Source organism: Nyctereutes procyonoides, unplaced genomic scaffold, assembly GCF_905146905.1.
Source record: "Nyctereutes procyonoides isolate TBG_1078 unplaced genomic scaffold, NYPRO_anot_genome, whole genome shotgun sequence".
Taxonomy (NCBI): Eukaryota; Metazoa; Chordata; class Mammalia; order Carnivora; family Canidae; genus Nyctereutes; species Nyctereutes procyonoides.
This window is the reverse complement of record NW_026575034.1, coordinates 8,312,513-8,333,083: the sequence shown is the minus strand read 5'-3', so window position 1 is coordinate 8,333,083 and position 20,571 is coordinate 8,312,513. Positions and strand designations below refer to the sequence as shown.

The 20,571-nt window shown below is 34.9% G+C and overlaps 1 protein-coding gene across 2 annotated transcripts in view; it reads left to right on the top strand.

Annotated features, from left to right (window-relative positions):
* PRMT3 (protein arginine methyltransferase 3) overlaps positions 1 to 20,571 on the top strand; it is a 124,775-nt gene that overhangs the window by 38,046 nt on the left and 66,158 nt on the right. For both annotated transcript variants that reach the window (XM_055317790.1, XM_055317791.1), the window contains one exon: positions 5,769 to 5,868. In XM_055317790.1, the coding sequence (XP_055173765.1) occupies positions 5,769 to 5,868 (100 nt within the window). The remainder of the gene's footprint in view (positions 1 to 5,768; positions 5,869 to 20,571) is intronic.

Here is a 20,571-nt window from a genome sequence, read left to right as displayed (position 1 = left end):
TGTATTGTTAATATTTCTAACATTCCAGATAATGCATTTTAATGGAGTATTCACCCAGGGGTTGAATATCCTTCAGTAAAGATTGTGCATGAATCATGAGTCAGCTGTTATAACTTCTTCCTTGGTCTACCTTCTGACCTTGGTCAGTATCTCATTGCCTTACACTTCTCAGGTATCTTTCTTATACCATTTTCTGCAATAATTTCTGCTAAGAATAAGCCTGTAAAGACCTTAATGACCCTATTAGGATATGAACCATCCTCTACAAAGCTTGTTACTAACCCCTTAGTAGACAACTCATCTAATTCCTCTTTTTCACACTGTTTATCCAAAACCATCTAAACTGTCCTCCTCAATGAGCTGGTTTTTGTTTACTCCTACTTTTGTTGACCCCTCCTATCTTTTGTATATCAAGGATATCATACAGTCCCATTCTTAGTAATTAATCAGATACTGTCTCTTGATGACATATTACAAAGTTGCAGAAAATGCTCAAGAATGAGGAGTCACTGAGTTCATCTATTTCATAATCTCTGTCATTAACATTCAATTATATAATTATTATAAAGCCAGTCTAAATTTACTTGCACTCACAGCATTCCTTCTGCTTCAGAGGACCATCTGTGCATTGGGAAGAGGGCAGAGCAGTTACCCTCATGGGTATACTGTAGCCCAGCTTTTACTTACTAAGCAGTTTAGTTGTACCACCTAGAAGCATCTGTTCACCACCACGTAGGACTCTATCTTCAACCCAAGTCATCCTTTCTACTCTGTTGTATGTAAAATAAGTGATGCATCCTCCGGATTGTTCATGCCAATTATGATTCACTAGGCTTTTCTAGTATGTCTTGTGAAATGCTCTATTTCTTGCACAAAATACTCTCAGCACTCAGGAGGCCTCTGGACCTTGTCCTCCTACCTGCGTCATCTTAAGGATAATACATAGTCAAAGTTTATTACTTTATTAATGGATACTTCATTTCCCCAAGTAGCCATATAAGCACAAGGGGGCCTTCAAGTAAGATGAAAAACTATTCTTAGTTTTTTTCTCTTGCCATTATGTCCTCTCTGAAAGGACTGGCATTTATCAGACATGCTAATAACAGCCAGAGAATAGAATTTTTCACTATCTTCCACTCTGCCTACCTATCTGTCAAGCTAGTGGCCAGTTTCTCTTAAGTTTTCCTATTTCATACCATATATACCTAGGTAACCATCTGAGGATTAGAATCTCCTTTTTTTTAGTCTGGCTTAAAAAGTGCCCTAAGGTTTTGTGATTCATGGATCTGTATGAGAGTTCTCTTAACAGCACCATCGTGAGCTAACATTTTCCAGTCAGACTCACAGAAACCTGATTGCACAGAGGTGTTACCCAATATTAAGCTTCATTAATAATTTCAAAGATAGGGGTGCCTGGGTGGCTCAGTCAGTTAAGTGGCTGCCTTTGGATTGGGTTATGATCACAGGGCCTGGGATCAAGCGCCTCAGAGAGCCTGCTTCTCCTTCCCTCTGCCATTCCCCCTGCTTGTGCTCTCTGGCTCTCTCTCTCTGTTAATAAGTAAATAAAATCTTTTAAAAAATAATTTCAAAGACATTGGCAATCAAGAGACTCATAAGTAGAGAATAATCTAGTATGTGGAGAGGGGCTCCTTACTTAGAGATGATACCTACTGTGGGCGAAAAGAATACATGCCTAACATGAAGGTGGAAAGACCAAAGAATCTCCCTTTAATGTCCCAGACCTCCCTCTAATTAGGACCACTTAATTGCCTGTATTTTTGAAATTGTTTGTAAAGCTTGACCCTGGGTGAAATCTGTGGTTCATGATCCTTTGTATTAAGTCATCCATATGTCCATCCTCTTTTCTTATTCTTTCATAGTTCACTATCTCAGATCATTTTCCTTCTTCCTGAACTAATTCTTTTAACATTTTATTCATTGTGCGTTTATGGCTATAGTCAAACAAAATGGTGTTGGTTTGTTCAAAAATGTACTTTGCACCATTTTTCTCTGCATGGCGATTGTAGGTTGGTATGATAATGCTCCAGTGTGGAAGTCCATAAACCTCAGCCATGGATTAACCACCTGTTTTATAAATAAAGTTAGGACACAGCCATGCCCCTTTCTTTATGTATTGTCTGTTGCTGCTTTTATCCAACAATAATGCTTGGATAGTTGCAGCAGAAACCATATGGCAGGACATGTAGGTGGCTCTCAGTGGTTGAGCATCTGCCTTTGGCTCAGGGCATGATCCTGGGGTCCTGGGATCTAGTACCAACCACATCGGGCTTCCTGCATGGAGTCTGCTTCTCCCTCTGCCTACGTCTCTGTCTCTCTCTGCTTTTCTCATGAATGAATAAATAAAATCTTTAAAAAAAGAAAAACCAAAAATAAATAAAATAAAATAAAATAAAATAAAATAAAATAAAATAAAATAAAATAAAAACCTTATGGCCTGGAGTCTAAAATACATGTTTGGCAATTTAATAAAAAATTTGCTCACTTCTGCTCTAGTTCATTGGTATTATCATTTCATTGCCCTTCTGGCTTCTGTTGTTGCTATTAAGAAGTTACCTGTCAGAATAATTGTTATTTTTATTGGAGGTAACCTGTCTTTGTTGAATATTTTGTCTTTGTTTTTGATTTATTGAAGTTGTACTGTAATGTATGGATTTAAAAGAAATTAGTCTTAGATTCTTTAGATTCATCTGTGGCTTAATGCTTCTTATCAGTTCTAGAAAATTCTCATCCATTATTGAAGTATTTGTTCTGTATTTTTATTTCTTCTCTTTCTGTGACCTCATTTATTTGTTCTAGGTCTTCTCACTATATTCCTTGTCTTAGCTATGTTTATGTAGTGCTAAATGGCCAGATGATAAATATTTTAAGCTTTGTGGGACACCTGTGGTCTCTGTCACTTGTGCTACTCATACTTCTGTCACTTGTGCTACTCATACTTCCTTCTTAACAATGCCTAAGCCTGTGAACTGTACAAAAATGGGCATGGGCTAGAAGGCTATAAGTTTCTAGTCCTTGTTCTAAAGATTCAATTAAAAGAGATTATCAGGCTAGATAAAAAGTAAGACTCATCTATATCTTCAAAAAATTTAGTGTAAATATAAAAAATACCATAGGTTAGAAGTAAAAGAATGGAGGAAGATATGTTATAAAAACGAAACGTAAATCATTTAAAAATTTGAAGTGAATTGTAAATATCGTACAAAGGAAACATAAAACTTTATCAGGAATAAAGAAGGATATTTCATGGTGTTAAAGGGATTAATACAGTATAATCCAAATCATCAAACATTTTGGGGTAAATTTAATAAAATATGTCTAAGATAGCAACACTGAAAAGTGTGGTACATTACCAAGAGCTGATGCTAAAATTCATGGAAACAAAAATGGCCTAGAATAGCCAAAATAATTTTTTTTTAAAGAAGAATAAAGTTGAAGGATTTACACTGTCAGGTTTTTTTTTTTGTTGTTGTTGTTTTTTAATTTTTATCTATTTATGATAGTCACACACAGAGAGAGAGGCAGAGACATAGGCAGAGGGAGAAGCAGGCTCCATGCACCGGGAGCCCGACGTGGGATTTGATCCCGGGTCTCCAGGGTCGCGCCCTGGGCCAAAGGCAGGCGCCAAACCGCTGCGCCACCCAGGGAACCCCCACTGTCAGGTTTTATTACTTAAATTAAAGCTATAGTAATCAAGAAAATGTTGTATTAGCATAAGGATGCATATTTAAACGTTGGGGCAGAATTGAAGGTCCAGAAATAAACATATATATGGTTAACTGATTTTTGACAAAGATACCAAAGTAACCCTATGGGTTAGTGATTCTTTTTCTTCAAGAAAGTTAAAACTATCCCTTGTAAGGGTTTTTCCATAATATCAATAGATATTGTTATGGAAAAATGAGTATGATACTATATGGAAAAATTAACTCAAGTGGAAACAAATTTTAAAAGAGAATACAGGTGATGAAAAGATTTGGTGTAAGCCAAAAATGAACCACAAAAGAAAAAATGATTAATTGGTCATTATCAAAATTGAAAACTAGCTCTTCAGAATACACCAGTAAAATATTAAAAAGCCACTGTATGGTAAAAATCATTTACTATACGTAAATCTCAGAAGATTTTTATCAGGATATGTGAAGAACTCTTAAAATTCAATAATAAGAATACAACTGAATTGATTTTTTAAATGGGCAAAAAATTTAAACAGTGTAGGGATATAGCTGATAAGCATGTAGGGAAAATGATCATTAGAAAATGCAGTTTATCACAGTGATGAGATGTCACACAGTTAAAATCTAAAAACTTAATACTAAGTATTGACAAGGATGTGAAGCAACAAAAATGTACATATACATTGCTGGTACAATGTAAAATTGTATATGTACTTTGTAGAACAGATTGATAGTTTCTTTAAAAGTTAGATGCTTTCATTTGACAGAACAATTTTACTTGTACATAAATGTTTATGGTAGGATTTTTCATTATAACTCAAAGCTGGAAATAATCTAGAATTCCATCCACAGGTTTGTGGATAAACAAAGTTATTTTATTCGCACAGTGGAATAAGGAATGGATTAGTGATACAAAAGTATGTATGAATCTATAAAAAGTATGGTTATTGAAAGAAACTGCACACAAAAAACACATTTGCTGTGATTCCATTTATATGAAACTCTACAAAATATAAATCTAATATGTAGTGAAAGAAAGAAAATCAGTATTTGCCTGTGAACAGGAGCATTTTCTGGGAAGGAGTTCTAACGAATATTTGCAAGGGAATAGAAATATTATGAATATTGAAGATGATAGCGATTGCTCAAATATCTCTATTTTGTAAAAATCGAAAAAATTTACCTTTAAATGAATGCATTTAATTTTATGTAAATAAGACTTCAGTGAAGTTGGGGAAAGGCATCCTCCTTTGTTAGCAGAAAAAAATCCTTTACAGTTCAAACGTACATCCTCTGAGGATTGAGAATATATTTATTTAACTAGGTATAAACTTAGCAGGTTGCTTTTAGCTTTTTAAAATCATCTCCTTAACTCCGTTGTTTATTTCAAATTGCAAACGAAGGGTGTAAAAATATATGCTGGTCTTAGGTCAAGCACTTAAAAACACCTAATGAGTGTTAGTGGATAAGTTTAAGTAATTTAAGATTGTAGTAGATAGGTTTCATGCATGCAGCATATATTTTGAGGAAATATATCCTGAGGATGTATGTACTGCTTTCACAAATACTTGATTCTCATAATAGACTGTGAAGTAGATAGGGCAGGTATTATTCTCTTTTACACATGAGCACACAGAAGATTATGATATAATTTGATGAAGATCAGTTAGCTGACAATTACAAGAGGATCTCGAGTTCAAATAAAGAGCTTCTGGCTTCTAGTTCTCTCTCCACTGTGACATACTACTTGGCTTTAAAATGTACTCCTGTTGTCTATATGTCTCTCTCCACCGCTCCCTTAAAGAAAAACAAAAAGTAACTTTATTGACATGTATTCCTGATAAAATTCAGATTTCATTTCAGGTTGAAGTTTTCCATATTTGTTCAGGGTATTGCCATATTGATCAGAAACATTCTTGGACATTCATGCAGTGATCAAAAAGTAATTCTTGTGCTCAGGGAATAATCAAACTTCGAACATACAAAATAGTAACGGTTACCAAGAATATGTGATTTGACTGGTTTTCTGAGTCTACTTAACATACTAATTTGATTCCTTGTGGTAATTTTCAGACTAAATAAACTTGAAGATACTATTATACTAATTAAAGGAAAGATTGAAGAAGTTTGCCTTCCTGTGGAAAAAGTGGATGTTATTATATCTGAGTGGATGGTAAGTATTTGCAGAAAAAAGTATTTGTTTTGGTTTTAAAAAAAGAAAGCAATGAATAAAGTAATACTTTTCTGCATTTTAATTATGTTTGAAAAAAGGCAGAGTGACAGCATTGTATTAAAAACAGCTACAGTCTTTTTATGGTAGTTTATCCTGATATGGCATTTATTTTCTGGCTGATTAGCTGTTTTTTACTTTTAAAATCATAATAAAGAATTATGGTTTAGGTTTATATTTTCTAAATTTGTAGAGACCTAAATGTGTTTGCTGAAAAGCCTCTGAGGACTACTAAGAACTTACTTACTAGGACTGTTTTGTCAAAATTAACACGATGTTGCCACTATTGCTATCATATTGACTGTCCTATCTTTCTTATGTTAAGCCATGTAGTCAGTGTCCTTTGTCATATAAAATAGAACTTATTAGCATGATTAGAATAATAAAATTGAGATATGTTATATAACTTTAGAATTTGCTTTTGAAATCCTAAGTCAGGGCACAGGATATTTATTTTTAAATGTATATAAAGTAAAACTAATGATATTTGACAACTGATTTGACTTGTTGATATGCCAATTTGATGAAGACAAGTTAGTATTTCTACATAAAGATTTCTTAACTATTTGGAGAGTTTTAAGCCTTTAAAAAAAAAACTGTATTTGATATACATGTTTTCACTAAATGAATTTATCAAAAATTTTTAGGAAAAAATGCATTTGCTTTGTAATTATCTATAAATTTTGAATAAACAATAGCAATAATTCTAGCAAAATAGCAGGGATTTTTAAGGAGCTTTTGAAATGTTCAGATTTAATATATTAGTAGGTTTCAATCTAGAGTTGGTGATGGTCACTGTTAGCAGTTACTCTCTTGTACATCAAAGAGTATATGGTATTTTTATGGTAGGATTGGCTTTTAGTAATTTTTAATCACAATGTCATTATTTTTTTTCTACCAAAGAATTTGTGTCAGTACTCTGATTTCTTTTATGAATTGGATTAAAAGGTGTAGATTTAGTTATATATAATTAAAAATCCAGCATCTTTTTAGAGACTACAAACGGTGTTTTGGAGAAAGCACATTTGAGACTTTTACTCAACAATAATTTAAAATAGTGTCACCTAATGTTGGCTGACATCCTTATTTCTCCAAGGACCATTTTACTTTTTTGGAAAAATGCATCTCTTAAATTACTCCAAATCAAGATATAAGCAAACTAAGACAGACTTTACTAAACTTTCTGTCACCTCAATTGAATGTTTTTGCATATCTGGTTATAATTAGTTGGGTAGTTCTTGCCCTGCCTTGCAGAATTATACTTCTAGATACTGATATTCTAGATATTCATTTTAAAATCTGAAAAATGATCTAGAAGTACTAATATTCAATTGAAATCTTAGAGCCAGTTGATATAACAAAAAATTAGCTGGATGAGTGAATTTATGAGATCGTCACATTTACAATATGAGCATTATTGAAAAGCTGTGCTGGTCTTGGGCTTACTTGCCCTCGGGTGCATATTATACTCTTCTCCTGCTTGCTTCTGTACAGAAGGAGGGCTAAGTCTGCAGGCTGCTTTTTCTATGCTCCAGGGATAGCTGTCTTCCATGGGGTTTGGGAAACCCAATGGGGAACACCAATGGGAGATTTAAGAAAGGGAGAAGCCAGGCAGCATAACCTTGATCTGTGATCCCTAAATGCACAGGAAACAAAAAAGAAGACTCCAGTGTATGTAACCCCTTCGCTACCAGTTAGTACTTGCAAAACGAACCACTCCAAAAATGATGGCTCAGAACCAAAATAATTTTATTTGTTCACAGTTGTGTGGAGCCGGTGGTTTGGGCTGGGCTGAGAACGCACTCCTGCAGGTGTTAACTGGGTTCGCTCCTGTGCAGTCGGGTTGGCTGTGGCTGCGGCTGGGCCCCGCTGGCTGGTCTGGCTTCTCCCTCCCCATGGTCTTTCTCTCTGCAGGAGGCTGGCTTTTGCGTCTTCACCCGGGGGTCTCCGAGTTCCTAGCAGCCATAGGATATAACTCCGTGCACACGCTTCTGCTTTGACCCGCACTTGCTAGCATCCCATTGGCCAGTCACAGATTCAGTGTGGGAGGGGACTAGAGAGGGCACCTTGAGTCATGGGGGACCTTCGTGCACCCTTATTGCACAGCTTCTGAAGCACATGCAGCATCTTCCTCAGTTAAGACGATCTGGGGGACAGACCCAGGTCGCTCTCGATGGAGATGCTCTCCAGTGGTCCTGACAGAGTCAGAGGTAGATCGAAAGAGATAAAAGCAGGTGGGCAAGTGAGGTCAGCTTAGCAGACCAGACACAATGGGAACCAAAGGCTCACGTGGGGGATACCAAGAAGGAAACTGGTTCATGCTGCGGATCCCCGGAGAGTCAGAAATTGAAGGCACCACGTACATTTGAAATCCAGAGCACAGGCAGGGCTGTAGAAGAATGAGCTGGAAGCCAGTGTAAGAGGCGCTGTCCTGCTCCCCTGCATCTTTGGCCCTGCCCGCACAATCCAGTGAGTACCTGTCCATAGCCCAGAGTTCAGATGTACCCGGGGCAAGGTGGAACCAGGGGATTCCTATCTTGGGATACCAAGCACTGCTGAGGGTGGGGGCACCATACTAAAAACAGGGGGGGATGTTACTCAGTTAACAGTAAAATAACAAGAACATTAGATGGTGCCACAGTGATTAACAGAAACTCCAGAGAGAGAACAAAAATGAGTGCAGGAATTCTCAAAGACTTCAATACATATCAATAACATTTCACAGTTTAAGGAAATGAGTTCTGAAATTGAAAAAGCCCACTGAGCAGTGGGCTTAATTAATTAATTTAAAGAGGGAAAAAAAAAAACAGAACTAAGGGAATTCACTGTGAATTGCTCAGCGGTTGAGCATCCGCCTTCAGCTCAGGGTGTGATCCCGGGTACTAGGATCGAGCCCCACATCGGGCTCCCTGCATGGAGCCTGCTTCTCCCTCTGCCTGTGTCTCTGCCTCTCTCTCTCTCCCTCCCTCCCTCCCTCCCTCCCTCCCTCTCTCTCTCTGTGTATGTGTCTGTGTCTCTGATGAGTAAATAAATAAAATCTTTTTTTAAAAAAAGAAGCCAAATCATTGCTGTTAGCATATTATTTAATAAGCCATCACTTGCCTCTTAAGAGTTAAGAGTTTTCAGATTTAGGCTTCACTTTAATTTTACATTTTCATTTTTATTGAATGGAATTTCTATTTGATAAAATTGTTATCAGTTAAATAAATAACTGGTATTAAACAAGTGATTAAATTAACCAATATTAAATAAATAATATTTTACCCACACCTACAATGATGGGATATCTTTTGTTCATATTTAATACTCTTTATTGTTGATAAATAGCACTTCAAGATATCATTTAAAAAATATGGCTTGTGATTTGGCTTATTGACAATTCACAAACTGACCACAAAGCCTGTCATAAGTCACATTTTAAACTGGTGGATATTAAAATTTCCTCTTGGACAAGAAATATGCTAATGACCCAAATGTAAGAGTTTTTTTAAAAACTCATATTTTTTTTATTTATTACTCTGAAATTTTTAAGCAAAATAAATTTTACAAATTTAGTATGTATAGTTTATTTAAAAATATTTCCTAAATAATCTCAAATGTTCAGTGGTTCAAGATACGAAAATATAAGACCTACTTCCTAACTCTATGCCTCTTGACATTTTTTCTTGCATTTTTTATTCTTTCATTGTTTCATTAGAGAAAAAGATGTCTTTTCACTGCAGGATTTCTTGTATTTAAAAAAAAGTAATGAAAATTAAAATCAGTAATAAAAAAATCAATATCAATTAAAAAAAACAAAAATATGTGACAGAGCTACATAAAATGAGCTGTTAAGGGGCACCTAGGTGGCTCAGTCATTTGAGCATCCAACTTTTAGTTTCTGCTCAGGTCATGATCTCATGGGCATGGAATTGAGCCCAAATTGGGCTCTGTGCTGCTCACTGTGAAGTCGGCTTCAGGTTCTCTCCCTTGTGCTCTTTCGCTCTCTCAGATAAATAAATAAGATCCAAAAAAAAAAAAAAAACTGTTAAAAATGTTCTGTAAATGACAAAGATTATGGTTTTAATGTCTTTTTATTTCTATTTCTATAATCATGTTTTTGTTAGTGTATTTCTGGCAGAAACAGCCCCTTAATAGAAGATACTCATGATTAGCAAGAGCAAAATATGTGTTAGCAATTTGTCTTATTTTTCTTAATGTGTTTTATCTTCCGAATCTGGCATACTCTAGTAGTTCTTAAGACTCCTCTCAGACACCACCCCCATGAGACTTTCCTGTTTGTTACTAATGCTTAGTAAGTGATGAACAAATATACACCATAAGACAACTTTCCCACGTAGAAATTCACTGGCCACAAATGTGATCTGATTTATAATTTTCTGCAGAGCACACGAAGGCCGGGAGGTAGCATAAGATAGGGCTAAGTGTACTGCTCTGGAGTCAGACTTTTTCTTGTCCGTTTTGCTGCTTAGGTTTGTTCCCTTGGACATGTTACTGAACTTATCTGTGCTTCAATTTTCCTTTGTAAAGTGAAGATAATAGTAATACCTACTTCATAGGGGTTTTGTGAGTATTCAATAAATAGATATAAATTTCTTGAAGCAGTTTCTGCACATAATAAAATCTCAGTAGTTACCAGTAAGTTTTGAAAGTTGTATGATATTTTAAGTACTTTATAACTAATGAATGAGCTGCCTTACTAGGTTATTCAATAAGTAAAACTTGAAAATGATAATATATGTGAAGTGAAGACTTAACATTGGGTGAAGAGCATTCTTAGTACTTCCTCCTTTGTTTATGAGCCCTTTGTTAAAGCACAAGATCTTTTGTTTCCATGGCTAGCATTTACTTATTGACCCTACTATAATAAGCACAAAGAAGTATAAGTATGAAAATCAGTTGAGGGACAGACGCCTGGGTGGCTCAGCGGTTGAGTGTCTGCCTTTGGCTCAGGGCATGATCCATAGTCTGGAATTGGGTCCCGCATCAGGCTCCCTGTAGGGAGCCTGCTTCTCCGAACTCTGCCTGTGTTTCTGCCTCTCTCTCTGTCTCTCATGAGTAAATAAATAAATCTTTTAAAAAAATCAGCTGATAGATGTGGGTTATTAGGGTTGGGGATATTTTTAGTATTTTCTTAATGTTATGTGAATTAAAATATATTATGTTTCAAGCAAAATTCTGTTTGCTTGCTGCCTTGTATACAATTTTTAGGCAATACTGATAACGTAATATTTTTAGGAAAAGTATAAAATACACATTTTACAATAATATTTTTGAGTGCTATAAATATTAACAGATAAAGTACTTGAACAATGAAACGAACATTGTGGTTTATAAGTATTTTTTTCACAAATATGCTGACATCTGATTTAAGAAGAAAATGAAAAGTAAGAGAATAAAAATTAGGAATAATGTATAATTATTTGTATAATTATTTTCTAATATTTCAGTTTTATATGTATAATTATTTCAGTTTTATAATATTTAGTATTTACATTTTAATTATCTGAGCTCTTAACTACTCTCTAACCTCTCCTTTATTTAATAGTAATTTTTTTAAAATTAGAATTCAGATCACACTCTGAGGCCATTTTATTTCATACATCACAAAGAGAATATTTTGTAATAGTACGATCATGGTATCAATAGGGAATATGTAACCCTTTGAGAAATCCTTAAAGTGGGTCTCAGGCTATTTTATAGTGGTAGATATATTTAAAAATTTAGTAATAATACATTATTCAAATTATACTCTATTTTCTATGCTTGAAAACAAATCAGAGTGAAAATATTTAGTGCTTTAAGCAAAGTTGTTTATATTAAAACAATTATGTATTATGGCTAAACTTTTACTTTTAAAATCTAATATTTTAGGTGTTTAATATCTTTTTCATTAAATTTCTGGAGATTGCCTTTGCCAGGAGATTCAGTGCATTGTGTATGATTGATTTGATTATATTTTTTGCTTCTTGGCCCTTTGCCATATTCCGTTTTAATGTGCTTCTATTATGTCCTATATGAATTGCTTTTTTAATAAATCTTTTTTTCAGTAAGTACATTATTCTGAGGATAAGTTATTCCGGAATATAAATCAGTTGCCCTTAAAATTTTTTTCACTTAAGCTAGTCAGAGAACATGAAATACTTAATTTTAATTTCAAACTCTAAAATTCTGTAGCAATTTAGGGGCACCTGGGTGGCTCAGTCGGTTAAGTGGCTGCCTTCAGCTAGGGTCATAATCTCTGAGTGCTAGGATTGATCCCCACATCAGCTCTCCCTCTGCCTGCTGCTCTGCCTTCTTGTGCATGCACGTGCGTGTGCTCTCTCTCTCTCTCTCAAATAAATAATAAAAGAAAATCTTTAAAAGAAAATAAAATTCTGTAGCAATTTGTAATTTTTCAGTAATGCTGTTTACTTCTACCTAAAAGTGAAATCTAAAATTTATAGTTTGCATTTTTCAGACATTGGGCATTTAATATAAATGCCATTAGATTATCCTATGTAACTGAGTTGACACAATTGTAATTATTAGAATAATTAATGTGAAGTGATTCTGTTAAAAATTGTTCATGAACAGATATTTGATTCACAAAAATTTGAGTAGATATATGCCACCAATTTGTAATAAAGAAAACTTAACCTATACACCTCAACCTGGATTTGAGAACCTGCCAATCATATGTTTGAGAAATAACAGATTAGATATGGTGTGAAGATTTGGGAGGGAAAAGGCATTACTTGTGGGTTTTTTTTTTTTTAAGTGGAATGCAAAATTCTCACAAATTTTGAAGATAAAACATTAGCCTTCATAGCTTTTTGAGCCCTCACAGGGCTAATTTTAGTAAATCCTTCCTATTCCTTTGGGAGTTACAATTCATTCCCTTGCTTTCAGAGATTCTTTAAGGGACAGGTTTAAGAAGCCATTACTTATACTGCTTTTTGAAACTGATTTAAGGGATCCCTGGGTGGCGCAGCGGTTTAGCGCCTGCCTTTGGCCCAGGGAGCGATCCTGGAGACCCGGGATCGAGACCCGGGATTGAGTCCCGCGTCGGGCTCCCAATGCATGGAGCCTGCTTCTCCCTCTGCCTGTGTCTCTGCCTCTCTCTCTCTCTCTCTCTCTCTCTCTCTCTCTCTCTGACTATCATAAATAAATTTAAAAAATTTTAAAAAAAAGAAACTGATTTAAATGGACTTGATGAAGATAATTGTCCTCTGAGGGTTTCTTCTCTTGGGGTACAGATCTTTCACATGTTATATTTTCTTTAATAGAGTCCCCAAATTGGCAGAATTTAGATGGCAGAACTATGAAGTCATTGTTTAGTTAGGTGAAGCAAAGATTTTGGGGCAGGAGTTAGAGTAAATGTTGATTGGTTCTTATGAAAGAATTTTTTTTGACCTGTTTTTATTAGTTTTTGTAATTTGAGTAAATTTTTTAGTAGTAGTGATATATCAGTTTGGTCTGTTCCATTTTCTATTCCTTCTCATTTATCCAGTTTTAAATACTAGAATATTTATTTGGGAATACCCAATTTAAAGTAACTTGCAGTTGAATGAATGTGAGGCTAGCTGACCTTCTCAGGAATTCAGTCTTCAGCCTTACTTCTATTAATTTGTGTTTCTATCCAATAAAAGTAAGTGACCAGAAACAAACCCAGGGCTTAATCTAGTCCCTATTATTAGGAAATGACATGTAATTTGTCTTGATCAGTTTTGCTAAAGGTTTGTCACTTATGCTCTTTTCAAAGAACCCAAATTATGCCTTTGTCTGATTTTTCTGTGTTTTTATTGTATTGATTTCCATTTCAATCTCTATTATTTCAGTTTGATTTGCTGCTCTTTTTCTAGCTTCTTGAAATTGAAACTTAGATCATTGTCCAGCTTTTTTTTTTCCTCGTATTTGGCATTTGAGACTAGTATTTCTAAGTACTGATTTAGCTGAAACCCACATTCAAGTGGTTTTTGAAAATTGTCCTGAGTATTTTTTCCTGAATTATTATCCTTCATGCTGTTATTAAAAGAAAAAACACTCAAGTATTATCATATTTGAGAGATAATCTACCATTAATAAAACAAAGGCACTGGGTTCTGGCTCTCCACGTGAGCTAATGAGGTCTTCTAAGGAACCCTCATTGCAGAACAGTAAACTTTGAAGAGACTACGTTTTGTATTTTTTTCTTATGGACACCAGTTTTGACGTTATTTTCTCTTTCCTTGTTCAGTTCTATCGTGACTACTGTTTTTTAGAAGAGAAAGAAAACGGTTTTATTATTAGATAAGCAGTAAGCCAGAATATGATGTGTGCATAGGCAATCATTAAGAGATTCCAGAGACAGAAAGAAATCACATTCTTTTATATAGACAACAGTTACAACCCATTACAAGCATGTTCCCAAGATAAAAAATAATAAATATTGTGACTCTTTAATTGCTAGTTTGTTTCCATATTGCTACATAACTAGAGAAGGAAATTCTAGAATGCAATTGTCTAACAGTTTGAGAGGCAGTACATAATTCAAATACTTAACAGTGTTTAAGAACTAACAGTTCTGACATTCAGTGTGCTAATGGCTCATTTTGGCATTCTGTGAAATTTCAGTTAATTTCTTTTGGTTATCTTCCTGTTGGGGATTTTTATCTTTTTATTTTTCTGAGAGACTTCCTTATTTATTCTTCCTTATTTATTTGTTTGCCAGCCTTGTTAGGGCTCTTCTCATATTTTCTACATCTCCTGGTTTCTGGGCACATATTAGAATTTAACTCTGTCCCCCTTGAAGTCAGATATGGCCCTGTGACTTTGGCTGGTGAAAGTCACATCCAGACAGAATGTTGAACGTCCATTCCACAGCCTGCCATACTCCTTTCTATGCATCAGTTACTGTGGAAGCTTGTATTAATATGAACCCTCTGTCAGACTGACTCCAGAGTAATATTAATAAACAATGATTCTTGTCAGCTGATAACGTGCGAAATAAATCTTTTTTTGTTTTCAGTCATGATTTGGATACTGTTTGTTAATGTAGGATAATGTAGCTTGTCCTGATGAATACATAATCTATCAGTTATGTTTGTTAGCAGTACATAGCTTGTCATTGCATTATTTTTTGGTGTGATTTGATGAATTGACATTCTTAATATTTAATGTATTAAGTTTATCAGAATTCTTTTGTTTGAGTTTTTGTATCTTTAATAAATCTTTATAGAATTGCCGTTACATATTTATTAGGCTTCCCTATTTTCTATGTCTCTTACACTCCTTCATATTTTCTATTGTTTTCACTTTTGGGTCTGTATTCTGGGTAATTTCTTCAGTTCAGTTTACCAATTCAATAATTTTTTCTGAAGCTCTTTCGAATTATCTGTTAAACTAACTCATCTACTGAGTTTTATTTCAAATGGTTTTTTTTTTTCCTACTTCTAGGAATTCCTTTTGTTCTTTCAAAATTTTGCTTGCTTGCTACTATTATCTTCAAGCTTTTTTTAATCTCCTGAATCATAAACAATATCCAAAGTTTTGCAGGTCTGCTTTTGCTGACTCTTGTTCCTACTGGCCTTCATTCCTAGTGCTTGGTGCTTGTTTATTTGAGTGCTTAGTGCTATTTGATATTCCGCTGTATATTTTCTAAGGAACTTTATCTGTGGAAAATTCTTTGGTGCTTGGGTTTTACCCCCAAATAATTTGGCATTTGATTTTGCTGTGTAGCTGGGACATTTATAGATGCAGACCACTATTATTTATTGTTCTTACTTTTTAAAAACATTTTATTAGGGAAAATTTCTAATGTAAAAAATTTAGAATGAATGTTTCAGTGAACTTTTTGCACCTATCACCTAACTTCAACAATTATCAATATTTTACCATTTTTGTTTATCTTTGCACTATTGTATTTTTTTGCTATATTTAACTGATAAGAACTTTTAAAAATGTTTGTATATTTATTATACCTTTATTCGTTATGTCGTTGAGACTAACAGAACTACTGATACAGCTGCAATTCCATGTTATAAAAAAATAATCCTAATCAGTCTATTGACACTACCCTGATTGATTCGTGAATTTATATATATACTTTTTACATTTGATTTCTTTGAATCAGGATCTGAGTTATGTCTGCATGTTGCATTTGATTAATTTGTTTCATAAATTTTTTAAGCTTTTTATTTTGAGATAATTTTAGATTATATCATGTGCAGTGGTAAGAAATAATACAGAGATGCCTTGTACTCTTAACAGTTTCTCTCAATGATAATATCTTGAAAAACTATGGTGCAAAAAAGTGCAACCAGGATGTTGATACTGATACCATGGGATATAGAACAGTTTCATCACTACAAGGAGCCCTCCTTTTATCCTTCTATGGCCACACACTCTCTCTTTTAGTCCCCAGCCTTGACTTCTGGCAACCGCTAATCTTTTTTCAGTTTGTATAATTTTGTCATTTCAAGAATGAGATGGAATTGTACAGTGTGTGACCTTTTTGGATTGACTTTTTTCACTTTCCCTGGAGATTCATCCAAATTATTGTACATATTAATAGTCTCTCCCTTATTTCTGAGTAGTATTCCATGGGATGGATATACCAAAGTTGTTTTAACCATTTCACTTTTGAAGAATATCCAGTTTGGAGCTATTACAAATAAAGCTATATGAACATTTGTGTGTATAATTTTGTGTAAACATCAGTTTTCATTTCTCTCAGATATATATAGCCCCATAGCTAGTCATATGGTAATTGCATGTTTAGTTCCATAAGGAACTGGCATACTCTTTCCAGAGGGGCTGTAGTATTTTATATTCTTACAGCCGTGTGTAACTGTTCCACTGGCAACATCCATCTACATTCTTGCCACCACTGTATATTGTCACTATTTTTTATTGATTCTATTCTGATAAGTGTGCAGTGATATCTCACTGTGATTTTAATTTGCATTTTCCTAATGGATAATGATGTTAAATATCTTTTCATATGTATATTTTCCCTCTGTATCTTCGGTAAAATGTCTGTGTTCTTTGCTCAGTTTCTAATTGGATTGTTTATTTACTGCTGAGTTTGATAGTTCTTTTTTACTAGTTCTGTATTGGATATGTGGTTTGCAAATATTTTTTTCAAGCTATAGCCAGTCCCCTTAACAAGGCCTTTCACAAGGTGAAAGTTTTTAGTTTTAATCAAGTCCAATTTTTTTTTAATTTTTTTATTTATTTATGATAGTCACACAGAGAGAGAGAGAGAGAGAGGCAGAGCACAGCAGAGGGAGAAGCAGGGTCCATGCACCGGGAGCCTGACGTGGGATTCGATCCCGGGTCTCCAGGATTGCGCCCTGGGCCAAAGGCAGGCGCCAAACCGCTGCGCCACCCAATCAAGTCCAATTTATCAATTTTTGTTATGGATCATGCTTTGCTATCTAGTATAAAATCTATCGTCTATAGGTTCACCTCCTCCTTTTTTTTTTTCTTTGTACCATTCTTTGAAGGAACTGGGTCAGTTGTCCTGTAGAATTTTCTACATTCTAGATTTTAATGAAGGCATTCTCATGGTGTCATTTAACCTGTTTTTCTATCCCCTGTACTTTTTGTAAACCAGAAGTCTAGGGTCCACAAATAGAGGTTTAACAAATTAAAGTTGTTTTTCCCCCCAGAATACTTCATGGGGGGCAGTGGTGGTTATTTTCTGTTGCATTGAATCAACAGACTTGGGTGTCTGGTTATCTCTTTCTTTTATGTTAAGGTTGATCAGTGGCTTCTGGAGTTGTCAGCCTAATCTATTTATTGTAAACCTACTCAATGGTTTTAGGGGCACCTGAGTGGCTCAGTTTGGTTAAGCATCTGCTTTTGGCTCAGGTCATGATCCCAGGGTCCTGGGATCGAGGCCCACGTTGGGTTCCCTGGTCAGTGGGGAATCTGCTTCTCCCTCTCCCTCCCCCAACTCCCTCCTGATCTTGCTGTCTCTCAAATAAATAAAATCTTAAAACAAAAACAACCTACCCGAAGGTTTTAGAAGCCATTGAAAATAATTTCTTGGATTCATTATTTCATTAAAAGTTGCAAAATTGTGATATTCTACGTGTACCATTTATTCTCTATTCATTAGCTGAAATTATTCCAGAAATACTTTCTCTCATCAAATATTTGGTTATGAACTATAGTTTGAATAGGAAAAATAGAATAAAATCTCAATATTTTCTATTTATTTGCCATTTTCAGAGTAATGAATTGTCACTGGAATGTCATTGCTTGTATGTATTTTTTTTTTAGTGGACAAATGTAGCTATTTTTTACTATGAAAAATTATGAGCTTATACTGATTTTTCCAAATTAAGATTATGGAATTTTTACTTAAAGTTTTTAATTTAATTTTATATTTGTATTTCTTCTGTATAGCATTATCCTAAGATAATGCTAATTACTTATATGCTCGATCATGTAGTTACTTAAGGTAGTTTCACAAATTTTATACCACCTTTACTACTAACAATAAGGCTTCTAAATGCAGTTGAAGATTTCTTTGTAGTTTCTATTGTTCTAGAATATATCTCATGGGAAATGCACAGTCTAAATACTGTGTTTGAAATTTATTTTTGGAGTAATTCTTTTCACTGGTTAGGTAACCAATTTGACATTCAATCAGATTTATTTCCTTGTTCTTAAAGGGATATTGCTTTTTTATTTGTTTATTTTAATTTTGTGTTATAATTTTGAAGAAATGATGTGATTCCATTTCTTTTGTTCCTTAGTTGAATAGATCACCTTTTTTTAAGCTTTTATTTAAAAATATTAGATATATATGTATTTATATTTTCACTCTTATGTTACACAATGGTTAGCATACTTTATACATTGATATGTGTGTGTGTATGTACTCTAATATAATTCTCTTAAACAAAAGTGCTAGCTAATGCTTTAGTTGTAATTTTTAAAGTAGACTAATTACAATTAATGATTTTTTTCAACTGGAGATTGGGAACACGGTTTTAAAAATTAATATTCATTGAGAATTTGGCTGGCTTAGTTTGTAGAGCATGCAACTCAATCTCAGGGTTGTGAGTTTGAGCCACATGTTGGATAAAGTCTTTTTTAAAAAGTAAAAAATTGGGCAGCCCGGGTGGCTCAGCAGTTTTGCACTGCCTTCAGCCCAGGGCATGATCCTGGAGACCTGGGATCGAGTCCCATGTCTGGCTCCCTGCATGGAGCCTACTTCTCCCTCTGCCTGTGTCTCTGCTCTCCCTCTCGTGCTCTGTGTCTCTCATGAATAAATAAATTAAAAAAATTTAAAAAAATAAAAAGTAAAAAATTAATATTGCATTTCATACCCTTATCCTTGGAACCTGTTCTGTAACTCTGGAGTAAGACCTGTATATACATTTGGAAAGATCTTGAGATGATTCAGTTGCCTTTTTTTTTTTTTTTAAGATTTATGTATTTATTGAGGGGCGGGGGTGCATAAGCAGAGGGAGGAGCAAAGGAAGAGGGAGAGGGAAGGAATCTCAAACAGACTCCCCAGTGAGTCTGAAGCCTGCTGTGGGGCTCCATCTCACAGCCCTGAGATCTTGACCTGAGATGAAACCAAGAATCAGACACTCAGCCAACTGACCTACCTGCATATCTACAGATTTGCCTTTGATAGGCTTCCTTATTGGACCATTTGTTGCAGTTTGAAGAAAAGAACCAATTTGACTGTCAATCTTCTGTTCATTAAGTGAGAGTGCCATCTAGTGGAGGATAGACTTTTAAAGTGATAGAAGTTTTTCAGACTTTAGAAGAATTTGCAGAAGGAATTATCTCCTGTGCTGTTAAGTTCTCCAAACGTCCATGGCATTAAAAAGTGAGAACTTGGGGATCCCTGGATGGTTCAGCGGTTTAGCGCCTGCCTTTGGCCCAGGGCGCGATCCTGGAGTCCCAGGATCCAGTCCTGCATTGGGCTCCCGGCATGGAGCCTGCTTCTCCCTCTGCCTGTGTCTCTGCCTCTCTCTCTCTCTCTCTCGTGTGTCTCTCATGAATAAATAAATAATATCTTAAAAAAATAATTTTCTAAAAAAAGTGAGAACTTGTGAAGATAAAAGAAGAAGGAAGGGGACACCTGAGTGGCTCAGTGGTTGAGTGTCTGCCTTTGGCTCAGGGCGTGTGATCCTGGGGCCCCGGGATCGAGTCCCACATCAGGCTTCCTTCATGGAGCCTGCTTCTCCTCTGCCTGTGTCTCTGCCTCTCTCTCTATCTGTGTCTTTCATGAAGAAATAAATAAAATCTAAAAGAAAAGAAGAGGAAATAGTTTTGCAGGAGAGTAGCAAGCACATAATAGTTGCTTAATATATGGTAGCTACTACTATTATTTTCATTCTTCTTACATGGAAGTAAGTGAAATAATAATGAAATAGGAGCTGCTCTAACAAATATTTTTTATATACACGTAAAGTTTTATTAATTGCTTTTTGACTATATAATAATACACAGGATTGCAAATTTCATCTTGTCTTTACCACTCAGGACCTACACTGAATTTCCAACAAAATCTGTTACCCATTTCTAGTGTATCCTTCCTCTGAAACATTGTAAGTTATAACATATATCTCTAACCCTTACAACATTCATTCATTTATTTAACAAATATAGTGTGGCTGCTGTGTTCCTGATGCTATTCTAGGCAGGATAAGCAGT